The sequence below is a fragment of the Balaenoptera borealis genome (genome assembly GCF_965194805.1).
Source record: "Balaenoptera borealis genome assembly, chromosome: 7".
NCBI classification, from domain to species: domain Eukaryota; kingdom Metazoa; phylum Chordata; class Mammalia; order Artiodactyla; family Balaenopteridae; genus Balaenoptera; species Balaenoptera borealis.
This window is the reverse complement of record NC_138864.1, coordinates 106522826-106537655: the sequence shown is the minus strand read 5'-3', so window position 1 is coordinate 106537655 and position 14830 is coordinate 106522826. Positions and strand designations below refer to the sequence as shown.

The 14830-nt window shown below is 38.5% G+C and overlaps 1 protein-coding gene across 2 annotated transcripts in view; it reads right to left on the bottom strand.

Annotated features, from left to right (window-relative positions):
* Window positions 1–14830, bottom strand: part of CALU (calumenin) — a 28753-nt gene that overhangs the window by 2577 nt on the left and 11346 nt on the right. The window contains exons 3-6 of one of the 2 annotated variants that reach the window (XM_082400131.1): window positions 10874–11067; window positions 6823–6989; window positions 6099–6159; window positions 1444–1643 (exon numbers count right to left, since the gene is read on the bottom strand). In XM_082400131.1, the coding sequence (XP_082256257.1) occupies window positions 1444–1643; window positions 6099–6159; window positions 6823–6989; window positions 10874–11067 (622 nt within the window). Of the gene's footprint in view, window positions 1–1443; window positions 1644–6098; window positions 6160–6822; window positions 6990–10606; window positions 10801–10873; window positions 11068–14830 lie in introns of both variants that reach the window. The other variant, XM_082400132.1, reaches the window with a different exon arrangement.

Genomic DNA, 14830 nt, shown 5'->3' with positions numbered 1-14830 from the left:
AAAACAGCAGTTGATACATTTTTCTTACCAAGGAAGTTAAAAGTGGAAGGATGGAAATAATATAGCTCAATAGCTCAATGCTAGGGATATGGGTTTGTTTTTTGAGAAGAAAATGCTCCCTTTCGAGCAAAATGTGGGACATCTCCTAGATATGGGTAAGAGATAGTCAAGGATAGCCAGGAAAAATACTTCAAAGTGAATCAAGTCTTTGTCTAACAGGAACAATGATATATGCTAATATCAAGCACAGTCTTCAACTCCAAAATGACCTAGTCACCAATCAGATTCCAGACAGAACCCCAAATGAAGGCTCAGATACTCATCTCAAGAATTATCTAGGCCAGATTCCCAAGGGACAACTACATGAGTTTCCTTTTCTCACATGTCTCAGGACACAGCACCTGGCTACTGAAGTGACTGAGCAAGAACTCAAAACAGACTGACCCTCAAAAAGGCTCAATAAGAAACTGCATTAGGGGCTTCCCTGGTGGCACAGTGGTTAAGAATCCGCCTGCCAATGCAGGGGACACGGGTTCGAGCCCTGGTCCGTGAAGATCCCACGTGCTGTGGAGCAACTAAGCCCGTGCGCCACAACTACTGAGCCTGCGCTCTAGAGCCCGTACGCCACAACTACTGAAGCCCGTGCCTAGAGCCTGTGCTCCGCAACGAGAGAAGCCACCACAATGAGAAGCCCACGCACCACAACGAAGAGTAGCCCCCGCTCACCGCAACTAGAGAAAGCCTGCGCACAGCAACAAAGACTCAACACAGCCAAAGATAAATAAAATAATTTTAAAAAAAAAACTGCTTTAAAACCGAAGATCAGTCTAAATAAAAGAACATTTAGAATTCTAGAATCCCCCAACTTTAGACTGATTTTCAGTTTGCTCTAAGGAGAGCATTCAAATCTCTGAAAAAGGTGACAGGGCTCAGCAGTAACACTGCTCTTTTAATGAACTGGATGCCTTCTCAGATAACTGATCAAGGGTAATTTTAACAGGTTTCAGAGAAAAGCTGATTTATAAGCTCCTACAAATGACTTAATTTTAAAAAGCATATTTCATTTAAGAAGGAAACAACCAGCTTCGAGTAGGCAAAATGAACCTGTAAAAGATAAAAGAACAAAGGAAATAACAACAAAAAAGCAAAGATTTCTTGGGGTTCCAAAGATAGCAGATGATGCATGCTGCGCACAGGCTATATCCAGAGGCTCTTTCTGAGGCTTAAATTCCTCCAATGCTGGGAACATTGGGCAAAGGGATTTCTAAAATGAGATCAGACAGCTAGCGCTGTCCTGTAAGTTTTCAATCGCCAACTTTAGATCCACAGCAGACTCAGACTAATTAAGACCTTAAATGCTCTATGTACCTCAACAGATATTCTTTAGGCAATCCCCTAGAAACAGACTTCGATCACTGAGAGATTGGGCCTGGACAGACTTACCTTGTTTTGGTCGGACTCATAGACGAGGTGCCTGGCTTCTGCCTCCGCGTGATCGTAGTCTGAGGGAAGGATCCAGTCTTTGGTCTCTTCCTTATCCATCTTCCCATCACGGTTCTTATCTCGAAACTCAACAAATTGTTCTCTCTCTGTCTTTACCCATTCTGGCTCGTCAGCGTTCCCATCATGGCTGTACATGTCACCTGTGTGAATACACATCCATACAAACGACGGGTTTGTCTTTTCTCAAAGACTGCCCCATGCAAAGCTGACCTGACCCTTTTTCCTCATTCATCAGTTTGGAACCTAATAGCAGTTATAAGTATATTTTAGGTCACAGAGACCTTAAGAAGCAAGGCGTTTTCCTGATGTGTGATTATTGATCTTGCAACAAGAATATTTCCAGCTGTTGGTCTTGAATGATATGAGAGCAAAGAGAATCCTTAAAAAAAAAATGCAGAAACAAAGGGAGATGACTAGCATCAAGAAAGGTGAAGACCAGGACTTCCCCGGTGGAGCAGTAGTTAAGAATCCGCCTGCCAATGCAGGGGACATGGGTTCAATCCCTGGTCTAGGAAGATCCCACATGCTGCGGAGCAACTAAGCCCATGTGTGCCACAACTACTGAGCCCACGTGCCACAACTACTGAAGCCCATGCACCTAGAGCCCGTGCTCCGCGATGAGAGAAGCCACCACAATGAGAACCCTGTGCACAACAACAAAGAGTAGCCCCCGCTCGTTGCAACCAGAGAAAGCCCACGCAGCAATGAAGACCCAACACAGCCAAAAATAAATAAATAAATTTCTTTTTAAAAAAATAAAAAGGTAAAGACCAACTTTCGTAAGATAGTTGTTCCCTACATCCCATTTCACTACTAATTAACCCGACCACTAGTTTTAGAAAGATGTGGTTTTAAATCCTCAAGAAAACTTGAGAGGTCTATAAGTCAAACTGTCTACCAACCAATTACAGAGTATACTTTTATTTTTTTTTTAAGTATTTAAAAGTTTTATTTTTGGCCGCATTGGGTTTTTGTTGCTGCGCGTGGGCTTTCTCTAGATGCGGCGAGCAGGGGCTACTCTTCGTTGCGGTGCATGGGCTTCTCATTGCAGTGGCTTCTCTTGTTGCGGAGCACAGGCTCTAGGCACACGGGCTCAGTAGTTGTGACTCGTAGGCTCTAGAGCGCAGGCTCAGTAGTTGTGGCGCACGGGCTTAGCTGCTGTCAAAATTCTTTTAGGAATTCCATGAGTGAAAGTCTGAAGACTCCTAAATTACACTATATCAAAGTAAGTGTACATGCAGTCCATGTAAGGTATGGGAACACACCTAATATAAGTCTAAGTAACTTCTAAAGAGTTATTTACTTGTGATGAAAGTAATTTGTATGTTGGGACCCATAAAATGGAGGCTGCCTCAGTGGCCGGGCCCATGCCACAAATCTAAACCTAAGTCAGCCCATACTGCCAAGAAAACCTAACATGTTATCAATCACAACCCTCCAGCTCAGCTTCAGACTTACCTTACCCTTAGAAAAGACGACCTGCTATCTTTATAAGGAAATCCCTGACCTCCTAGCCAATCACGTCCTGCATCCGAGTTGCCCCTCTAATGTCTTATAAAGCCTGCTCTTGCCCAAAACCCCCTGGGAAGAATGCCCCACTGCTTGTGAGGTACTTTACTCCCCCAATCCATGGATTGTTTTCCCTTGAATAAAGGACATCAAACTTGTTACTAAATTCTACTATTTCCGGCATTTGACAGTTGGCACTGTCATTTTCCTGAACTTGAGGGTTAAGAGTAGAACTACTCCTTTCTGTCTTAAACACAAATTGGGAGTTTCAGAGCAGGTCTTGCCAATTCTTTCTTCATGTTACAGCACATTCAGAAAACACAGTATTTGTATGATCCACTGGCCAGCACCCTGCCCTAGCTGTCCTGAGGGTCATACAGATTGGGAAATTCTGAATTAGGGAATTCGTGCGTATTAGGAAACGCACGTTAGGAAAACGTGCGTTTAAAAGACATAGTTTTCTTTCTTTCTTTCTTTCTTTTTCTTTAAATTTGGCCACACCACACGGCATTCGGGATCTTAGTTCCCCAACCAGGGGTCAAACCCGGCTGCCACAGTGAAAGTGCCGAGTCCTAACCACTGGACCGCCAGGGAATTTCCTGAAAGACATGCTTTTAATAGAAGCTTGAATATACAACATAATGTAAGTGCATCTTAAAGCTAGAAGAGTAAGGATAAGAATTAATACTATTTAATTTTCTATTAAAAAATTCAACCTATATAATGATATTAAGGAATTACTAATTTTTTGACATTTTATTTAAAAATTTTTAGAGATACATATGTATCTTAAGAGAGATATAACCAAATATTTACAGATGAAATGAGATTGGGATTTACTTCAAAATAATAAAGGAGGTAAGACGTGGATATGGATTTAAAAGGACTGGCCATGGGTTGATGGCTGCTGGGACTGAGCCTAAGTACAGGGGATTCATTATACTATTTAATTTTGTGTATGCTTGCAATGCTGTATAATAAATTTAAATGGTTCAACAGTATAACTCTGGGGACTTATTAATGCTAAATGTAAGAGGCAAAGACCATTTGTTTCTTTTTGATCTTTCTCCTCAACAGGGCAGAAACTAGCATACCCCTAGAAACTGGAAGATACTGTTTGGGAGACTTTTTAGCTTTACAAAGCCCAGCACCCAAGATGTAAAAGTGTCTGCATTAGTTGATGATTTGCAAAACAAAGTCATACACACACAGTTGATAGTTTTAGTAGTTTCAAGAAATAATTGATCTATATGATGGGAGGGAGATAGAAGTATCTCTTTATTTGGCCCCAATGCTTGATAAACGAAGGTACTTAACCGTTAATAAAACGTAATTTCTCTCAAGAGGTTCAAAATGAGTTCCTCTGTTTTAGCAATGGTGATAAAATGGCAAAAGCCAAGAATTGAAAGATAAAATATTAAAAAAAAGAAATAGTCGACTTTGAAATGGGCTCAGTAAATGCACCCAGGCATTTATTTCCACTGTGCTGATGAACTCCACTAAAAAAATCATTTTGGAAAAAAATTCCATCTTCCCACTGCTCACCCCTCTCAAAGTACATCATGGAGTCTTAGAAGAAAAGAGTATTCAAGGAGTAATTCAACTGGAGTAACTCTAGAAAATAAATAGCAGGTATAATTAGACAAAATCTGAGTAAAGGAGTGACTTGTTCAATGGACTGAAGTGACATACAGGGATAGAGGTAAGGGCTTAAGTCTCCCTTTCACACTTAAAATAAACATTCCAGGTAAAGATCAGAAGCCTAAAAACAAATTGTCTTATGAAACACAAAACCAGTGGTGCACTAGAATTAAGTTACTATGAGTAAAAATAAGAATTGGAAATATAAAATTATCTAAAATCTTTTAAAATGGAATGACATTTGTAACAAAGACATTTGTAATATCTTCCATCTCTTCTCCTTTACTTATGCTAATTTCCATCACACTAATTGTGAAACAATTTGCTCAACTACTTGGTAAGAGGCAGCTCCTTTTTTTAAAGCAATGGGAAAATCTTGAAATTATTTCGAGGATAATAAAAATAGTTTTAGGGACTTCCCTGGCAGTCCAATGGTTAAGACTCTGCACTTCCACTGCAGGGGGCACGGGTTCGATCCCTGATTGGAGAACTAAGATCCCACGTGCTGCATGGCACGGCCAAAAAAAAAGCTTTACTTGAGAGAAAGGTATAGCATCTAAAACAAACAGAAAACTTGAAGGTATAGTAGCATCTAAAATAAACAGACAACTAGGAATTCCCTGGCAGGCCAGTGGTTAGGACTCCGAGCTTTCATTGCTGAAGGCAAAGGTTCGATTCTTGGTCAGGGAACTAAGATCCCACAAGCCGAGGTGTGGTCAAAAAAGAAAAAGGAAAAGAAAACAAAACCAGACAACTAAAAGGAAAAATGGCAGAAAGGAGTGATTTTTAAAAAAAGATGGAAGGAAACAAATTAAGAGAACCTAGACAGAAAACATGAATAGAATACAGCAAAGAGGAAAGACTAAGAGGAATCAACAACTCTTAGTCACCCAACTGTCTCTTTTGTTCTATTTCCCAGTTTCCTAATGCCAGTCTAGGCTCCCTGCAACTCCTTACTGTCAATTCCACAGGGCATCTGGGATGCACTATTTCACTGCTGTCCACTACAGGAGCCACTGGCCACATGGGGCTACTGAGGACTTGAAATGTGACTGGTTCAAACTGAAATGTGCTGTAGTGTAAAATAAACTTTTGAAGATTTGTATAAAAAAAAACTCTCAATGATTTATATTGATAACATGCTGAAATTATAGTATTTTGGAATCTTAGGCTAAATAAAATACACTATTGAAATAAATTTCATGTTTCTTTTTATTGTTTTTGATGTGGCTATTAGAAAAGTTAAAACTATATATGTGGCTCACATTTACATTTTGACTTGCCAGTGCTGCTACAGACACTTTATCATGACCCCCTATTCCTCACGCTGGTCTGACTTAATGATGTGCTAAGAGTTGACCCATGGGGTAAATTGTTTCTATTGGTGAACATATCTTCCAAAGCTTCTCAGCTTCTTCTAAGAAAAACACTAGAAACAGACTTACCAATATACTCCTCCAGATCAATGAAACCATCAGCATTCTTATCTATATCTTCCATTGTTTCCTAAACAGAAGAGAGTAATTAGACTTAGTATCTGGATGAGTTAGTTTAGGCAATTATTTGTCATTCATTAAAATACACACACACACGTGTTTATGTAGATGTGTGTGGGTATGGTTAAACCATAGGAAATTGTGGTTTTTCTAGCTGAAAGAATGGTAAAATATTATCAATTTTTTATGCTTCAGCTTAAAATAACTAATAGTCTTCTTGAAGGAACACTTAATAGTGAACTATCCCATCAAGCCCATGATGATCTGGTAGCCCTAGTCATGCTTAACTCTAACAGGAGATGTGACCAGTGAGTACGTCTACAGCTACAGTCTACGTTTTATCAGTAACTGCCTTCTGTGAAAATTCTTTAGTATCACTGTCATTACTCAGTGCCTGATATTTTAAAAAATAGGATTTCCCCTCATGCTTACAGTACGAAGCCACCAATGAAGGGCAAAATACATAATCTGATGGTTCGTATTGTCATACTAAACAGAAAGCCTAAAGCACCATCGAGATCACAGAAAAACAGAGTGACAGAGCTTGGACTCAATCTGGCCAGCACTTGTATAGCAAGTCATTCTTCTAAATACAGAGGAAAGGCTAAAGGGGAAAGCATAAGCAACAAAAAGAGAACGCTTCCACTGAGAATTCTTGCTCTCCCCCACCCACCTGCACTACTATATCCTTCATGTAGTCATACTCCTCAGGGTGCAGGAAAGCTGTGAATTCCTCCTTTGTGGCAATGAGGTCTCCATCCTTGTCTGCCATTTTAAACCTCCGCTCATCTCTAACCATCATCTGTTTATAGTTAAATCCATCATCAGGGTCTGGATCATCTAGAAAAGAAAAATTTAGGTCAAATCTTAAAAGACTTCCAGAAAACATGAAAATGTATGGGGAATCAATTTCCAAGAAAGATAAACCAAGCACTGAAGAATTAACTCTTGATTACTCAGGTAAAATTGCAGCAGTATAAAGACATCCAGTTTTGGTAATCAAAGACCTCAAAGTCAGGTCTGAGTTGAATGTAAATGCTTGCCATTCAACATGGAACCCTGGCTCCTGGACTGTGTAATTCGTTATGCAATGCTTCACTGTCACTGCTCTTGGGGCAACCAAAGAGCTTGAGTTTTCTAGATATAGCCAAGGGGCAGCGGTGGTTCTAAAGTCATACTGAGTTTGAATCCTAACTCTACCACTTCTTAGCCATGTGACCTTGGGCAAGTAACTTAACTGTACTTCAATTTACTCATCTGTAAAATGGAGATAATAACAGTGCCGGCCTCATAGGATTGTTATGAGGCTAAATAAGCAAATAAATATAAGTTAAGTGCTAGAACAGTGCCTGGCACAGAGTTGGCTTTTAATAAATGTTAGCCATTGCTATGTTGATTAAACATTAGGTTCTCATTAAAAAGCCAGATATCAGGAATTTCCCGGCGGTCCAGTGGTTAGGACTCCGAGCTCTCACTGCCGGGGGCCTGGGTTCAATCCCTGGTCAGCAGAACTAAAATCCCACAAGCTGTGCAGTGCAGCACCCACCCGCCCCTCCCAAAAGAAGCCAGACATCAAAGGCCTTCTATCCCATTATAGGACATCTGGATTCAAGTACCAGAACAACATCACTTTGAATGGTCACATTGTAGTTTCTTAAGCCAACTCAGAAATACACCACGAGATACAAATACTGTTCACTACCCCCCCTTCCCGATTTTTGTAAAATTCTAGAAAATGCAAACAAATTCGAGTTACAGAAAACAGATCAGTGGTTGCCTTGAGGATTATAAAGGGACACAAGGAAACTGTTGGGGGTGATGGAAATGTTCATTTATTTCGATTGTAGCGATGAGCTCACCGATACATACACGTGTCAAAACTCATCAATTGTGCATTTTGTATCGTATGTCAGTTTTACTTCAATGAAGCTGTTACAAAAGATAAACATTAGATTACAACCAAATTAAATTTGGTTTTATCCATCTGTTAGGATGTTGAACTGGACAAGCAGTAGTTATTTAGTCTCTCTGTAAGAATCTAGAAAAATGAAATTTTGTTTCTTTAAGTTGAAAAAATGTGGAGTTAATGGCAAAAAAGGAAAAAAAAACCTTTTCAATCTGAGTTGCTGTATAGACCAAATAAGGTAACATGTGAAGATATTTTGAAAGGAAAAGACACCATATTAAAGGTAAGAAATGATTGTTCCTACAACATATTGGTCAAATTTAAAAAAAGATACAGCACTAGTTTTATGAAAATGACCCACAGGGTCCCTTAGTAACATTACACTGTTGACTTTCGATACGGTAGTTCAATCTTTCCATACTTTAAGCAGTTAAAAACAACAACAATAAACTACTGCTCTATTTTGAGAGATGAAGCTTCATTCTTTGTTGAGTGCCAAAATTCAGTGAGATAGTTGACTGAATCATGAGGCTTTGCAGACCCTATCTATACGTGTATACTCAAAGCCGTAACAGGTTAGAGACAAAGAATTTAAGGAAAGTATGATCTTTCGCAAATACTAAGTCATTTCTTCTAAACAAATAAAGCTTCAGTACAAACTATGTAACATAAATAAGAAAGATAACAGAAGACAACTTATACATTAAGAGTAGATTCTTAGCTAAGAGCCCTTCTCTCCTCCTTAGTTAAAACATGGTGACTGAAATCAAGTAGCCCGATAACATGCACATATATAAGGATGAAAAAGGAAGCTTTAAAACTTTATTTTTAATGACTAAACTCATGTGCCTATCATCACTGCTCAGAGTGCCGTTATCTGTCTTAAGCACCAGTTTACTGGGCCATCTGGCCTGGGTAGGCTCTTGATCTAGTTTTGGTATAGGCAGGGTGGATCATAGTATCTCATATTTTACTTGTGGCAGAGACAGGGTTAATGTTCCTTTTGTGGAAAGCAGATTAAAAGCTAAAATGATTTATACCTGAACTCAGTTGAACCAAGAACACGCTTTCACAAAAACTCCTCAGCACTTTTGTAAGGCACCTCATTACCCCGAGCACCGTCCACCCACAGGCCTCCAGGGAAAGATGCCTTATAAAGACATTGTTTCTCCAGCCAGAGCTTCAGCTTATGCAGTCTCAGTCAGTAGAAATACCCATTACATTGAATCATTTGCCCTGTGAGGCAACAAAGCTCTCAACAGATTTTTATGTACATAATCATACAAAGAGTTTAAGATTCATTCTGGACAGCAAGTGAGTGACTAGATTTGAGCTGAGATTTATTAACACACCATCCTATTGAGATCACCAATAGCCTACCCACTGCTTTACATTTATAATTAATTCCAAATAAATCAGGAGGGTGTTGGGTCTCAGCCAGAGAGCAGGAAGCAGGGATGCCTCTCTATCTGCACTGACTTTTTAATACACGTGTGTTTAATTGGGTGAAGGATATGTTTGGTTCTTGGGTAAGTGTCAAGCATAGAGAGAGACTGCCACTCTAGTCTTAGGAACGAGAACAAGCCTGATACAGAAATAAAAATCTGTTCAACAGAAATGCATGCAGTCCTGTAATTAACACGGACAGCTGGCTATCCAGTGGGGGAAACAGACCATCATACACTCATTGCTTGTTAGTCAGTGACGGAGAATGCCTGCTTTAACCCAGAAATTTACTTAATTTCCAGAATAAAAATGCAAGAAGTAACATTTATACATTCTTGTCTCAAACTGTAACCATGTGCAATAGAGGAATCTCACCAACAAAAACACCCTAAGTCATCAACTCAGTAAGATCGCCACCTAGCATTCAACAGCAGGCAAGTGTAATAAGTAAAAGAAAATTACTAACAGGTGGCCCAAGCATATAAGCTACCAAATCAACAGAAAGCAATCAAAGTCACATTTATTTGCCTTGAAGCATTTGCAAAGCAGGCTGACAAACTCATGTGCCAGAGAAAACAAATGGGAAATAATTCATTTCTAAACTTCAGTAAGCAGACATACTGAAATAGTTAAATTTCATCAAGGAAAACTATTATATTTGATCTTTATTTTATTAAGGAAAGACAGTAATTTTCCTTCTATTCTCACCAGTTACAAAGAAATCTAATTTGGTCTGAATTTCAGGTCCAACACTTTAATGTGACCATGTCAGGCTTTGACACATCTCAAAGCCTCTTGCTTTGCATTGTTGGAACAATGTAGCCTTTTAAACGAGATCTACTACAAAAATGGTCTCTCTGAGGGATGATAGCAAGAAAAAATGGGGAAATGTATCTGAAATGCCGAAGATGTAAAAGATGTCAGACCTTAGAAAACCAAAATAAAACAAATTTTAAAAAATCAAAATTAATAAAGGGAAGGAGAATCAGCTCAGCATCAAACTATCTCAGAGAAGCATAATTTTTTCCTTTCCTTCACTGTGTGACCCATTTGTTTCTTTGACTCAAGACCATGGTCTCCGCCAGGCTGACATCTTGCCCCTTACCCAGGTAAGTGCCATAAGTCACGTTTCTGTACTCATCCCAGGAGATTAAGCCGTCTTGATTCAAATCAAACTCCTGCCATTGGTTTTCAACATTGTCATATATGTATTTCTTCTGGGCGTGCTTAATCCAGGATTTCAGCTCCCCCTCCGTCACAAACCCATCTTTATCGGCGTCTATTTTATCTACAATCATTCTACAAGACAAAACAGTTACGTTTCAAGGTGCCGGCTCCACAAAGCTTTTTCCCCCAGATAGTAGGGACCTACCTAAAACGTAGCCGTAGGTGGCATTTTTATACTCTTCCCAGGAAACGAGGCCGTCCTCATTGAGGTCATGCCCCTTCCACTGTCGCTCTACATCCTCGTAAATCCAGCGCTTTTGTGCAAATTTAATCCAGTCTTTGAGCTCATCCACAGTGACAAACCCGTCCTTGTCGCCATCTATTTTACTTACAATCTTTCTGTAGAAAATGCAGAGAAATCCAGCAAGAGGTTAAAAGGACACAAGGCTCTGGACTTAGCCAGGTGTGTGCTGTGGCCACAGGTGTTGCCCAGAGCTAAAGCATGGAAATAAAAATTGTTTCCAAAACAAAACTGCCAGACAGGCCATTGAAAATTTTTCTCTTAAGTGCCCGTTGCTGGTCTGAAATGAGACATCCAGACAAGGCAAGGACAGTCCATGGCTGGTGTACTTGGATCCAAAAGTGAATCCGGACTATCCCTTTAGAGGTAGGTTTCAGCCAATGGTCAGAATTCAGGAGTGAATATCCATTCCTATCTGGGTTCTCCACTCTTAGTATCAAACAACATGCAAATCCTTATATTTTTCTTTATTGCTTTTACGAGAATCTCAATTTCTGGGTAAACAATCACAACCACTGACTTGGTTTTCTAAAAATTCAAAAATTTAAACCAGACTTTAAAAAATTCAGCTGTGTTTTCAAAAAAAAAAAAAACCAAAACACTTCTGTTAAAAATACAGAGATATCAAAAATAGTTCCAGGATCACTTATACCTAAAGTCAAGATTACTTTTTTTAAAACCCCAAAACAGGTACACAGAGACAGAAGCATGCTTACTTTTAAAAATGGCTAGCAGTTTATTATACACTATGTTGAACTGGATTTTTACATATAAACACAAAACCAGAGAGCTCTGAAGAAGTAATGTGGTAAGAATGTATATTCCTGATTATGAGAATGTTAATAAGCTGAGAGGGTTAGGGTGCAGATGATAAAGCAAAACTACAAAGCTAAAGAATCAATATACTTTGCCCTCCATGAGTTTCTTTCTTCTAGATCTGTTATGTTAATGACAGACATTTTTTTAATGACTTATTTAAGGATTTCAAAATATGTGCATGATATGAAAACTGCTGTATAAAGATGCAGTCACTTACTTATAGAAGCTAAGACAGCCTATGTAAAGTCACAAGAACTTTAAATCAAAACTTCCAATGGGGGACTTCCCTGGCGGTCCAGTGGTTAAGACACCGTGCTTCCACTGCAGTGGGCACAGGTTCGATCCCTGGTGGGGAACTAAGATCCGGCATGCCGCACAATGGGGCCAAAAAAACAAAACAAACAAAAAAACCCAACAACTTCTAATGGAATTGAAATCTTGGCATACTCCTATGCTCTATTATTTGTAGGACTGAAAAAGACTGTCGTTTGGTAGCAAATAATGTTTTTCCCCAGTATGTATTCATCTCATGAATACAACAATGGAAAGTGATTAGAATCACAGAATACAAGCAACACAAATTCATCTTGATATTGATATGCTGTTAGCCATGATTGTCTATTACTTAAATCTTATAATTAACAAACATTTTCCTTCAGAGAATCTTACAGCTTTTGCTCTAAAATGTTAAAAGGTAAAGCAGTAAGAAGTCACCTCAAATATCCTCCTCTATCTACATGGACACAGGACAAAAATTTTTTGTAACTTGAACCTGTAGAATTTTAACAATATTAATAAATTAAGTTTTAACCATCCCCAAACTTCTGCATTATCTATAATGGGATCCAGTTTGTGTCCGAAAGGTATTGGCTACCAAGATTGCCACTGTACCATTAAGAAAAAAAGGGCAAGGTACTTACTCCTGAAACAAAAATTTAAACTATTATAAACAGCCTAAAGAGAAGGAACACTCAGATAAAAAAGGCATATGACTGTTTAAGATGGGCTTTTCCTAATGAAGTTGGCTAAATGCCATTCTATTCATCCCAACAGAAATATCCCAAATGGTTTAATTCAGAGGTTAGCAAACTTTTTCTAAAAAAGGACAGATAAGAAGAAATTTTCACTTTGTGGGCCACATATGGTCTGTCACATATTTTAAAAACAACAAAAATAACCACACAACCCTTTAAAAATAAAAAAGCCATCTTTATCTTGCTAGCTATCCAGCCTGCAGGCAGTTGTGAAAGTACATTGGAAGTGGGCATGTCCTATTTCAGGCACGAAGCTCTAAACTCTGATCTTTAAAAGCCTGTGTAAATTTATGAAGCTAATGGTGTTGTATTTCTATGACACTGGAGCACCCTACAGATCCATGATGCCACTAAATAAGCACTCACTCCAGGACAGACACAATGTACCTAGCGGATCTTATATTATTTCTAAGAGGTAACATATGCCTCTACATTTCAAAAGGCATCAAACAAATCCTTTGGCTTTTTAAGAACCTGGGTCAATAAATGGGCTCCAGGAGGGTTCAAAATATTCCAGAAATTTTCAGCATGCAAAATTTTACATATATTCATATGTATGCACTTTCCCTTAGCTTTCACTAGACTGCCAAAGGGACTGGGCCCGTGACCCAAAAAAGGATGATGAACTGCTTTAGTTCATTTCTATAGCAAATATATCAAGGGTGAAAACTTTATTAAGGACCACCACCTCAAAATAAATAAATCATCATTTGAAGGACACATAAGTGAAAATTAAGTATATTTAGACTTCTTGGGGGTGGGGTTGAGAATACACACACAAGAAAAAATCTTCTATTTGTCAACATTCTTCATAAGAAAAAGGAACTAAAAACTGGATATTAAAATTGTTTTTAAGTGCTTCCTTAAGTCTTTTAGGTATTATAACTAAGGATTTAAAAATAGTAGTGAATTTTTGCAACTACAAGCATAGACAATGATCTTATCTCCTAATAATTACTGGCCTCCTCTATAGATGGGAAAGGGGGAATCTGTTGTTCCCAACCTCTGATGCATAGTCACGTACCAAATAATGTTTAGAAATGCCACAGTAAGTTAAAAGAAAAAAAAAGTTCACCTGGAATTCCTGCTTGCAACAGTACATCACCTTATAAACTGGAGATATTTGCCATTATCTCCAATTTGGGAGAGGAAAATAGTACTTAGTTCATTCATACATTCCATGAAAAACATGATTTTAACCATCTTATTCTAATCAAATATGGAGTCCGCTCATGTGTTGAACTTTTGATATTTCCTGATGACAAAAAGAAACATTTTCTCTCTACTGAAGACTGTTAGCAGAGCTATTCCAGTACCTACACAGAGCCAGAACACCTGGATTGACACCAAACCTAAGGGCCCTTCATTATTTAACAGTAATTCTGCACAGAGACATGTGCAGACCAAAATGTAGGCTGGACATGCATGTTATTAACAGGCAAGACACGAAGACTGAGAACACCCTCATGCATCCCTATTTTCAGCCTGGAATGTTAGCACAGTTATAAGATTAAGATTAAAATTAAAAGTGAGCATGGTCCCTCAAAGTTAGAAAAACAACCTAACAGAAGACTAACTCTTTGATAAATTTCTGTTTTCTCTATCTACTTTCAAATGTTTTAGGAGTTTCTCATTCTACACAGCAAAATCTTTTGATTGTTTCTGTGAGTGTTTAAGAATAAAATATTATATCCTTCAGTTAGCAGAAAACCCGTTGAAAGAATAAATTTATTTTGAAGTGCCACCCAAAGCAAGTCCTATAATGTCTTCTAATCACAGCAGTATCCATGGGCAAAATATTTTTGGAAATTCCTATGTGGTACAACTTTTCAGACAAATCTCTTGAATCTAGTTCGGAAAGTTACACCAATGGTAGCCTTTCATTGAGGAGAAAATGTTCACTAAATTAACCTGCATTTCCTTAAAAAGCAAGGCTTTGAAAGAGCTAAAAAAAGACATTCTCAGATCCTCAGAAATAATCAACTGGAATTCTACCAAATCAACTCTT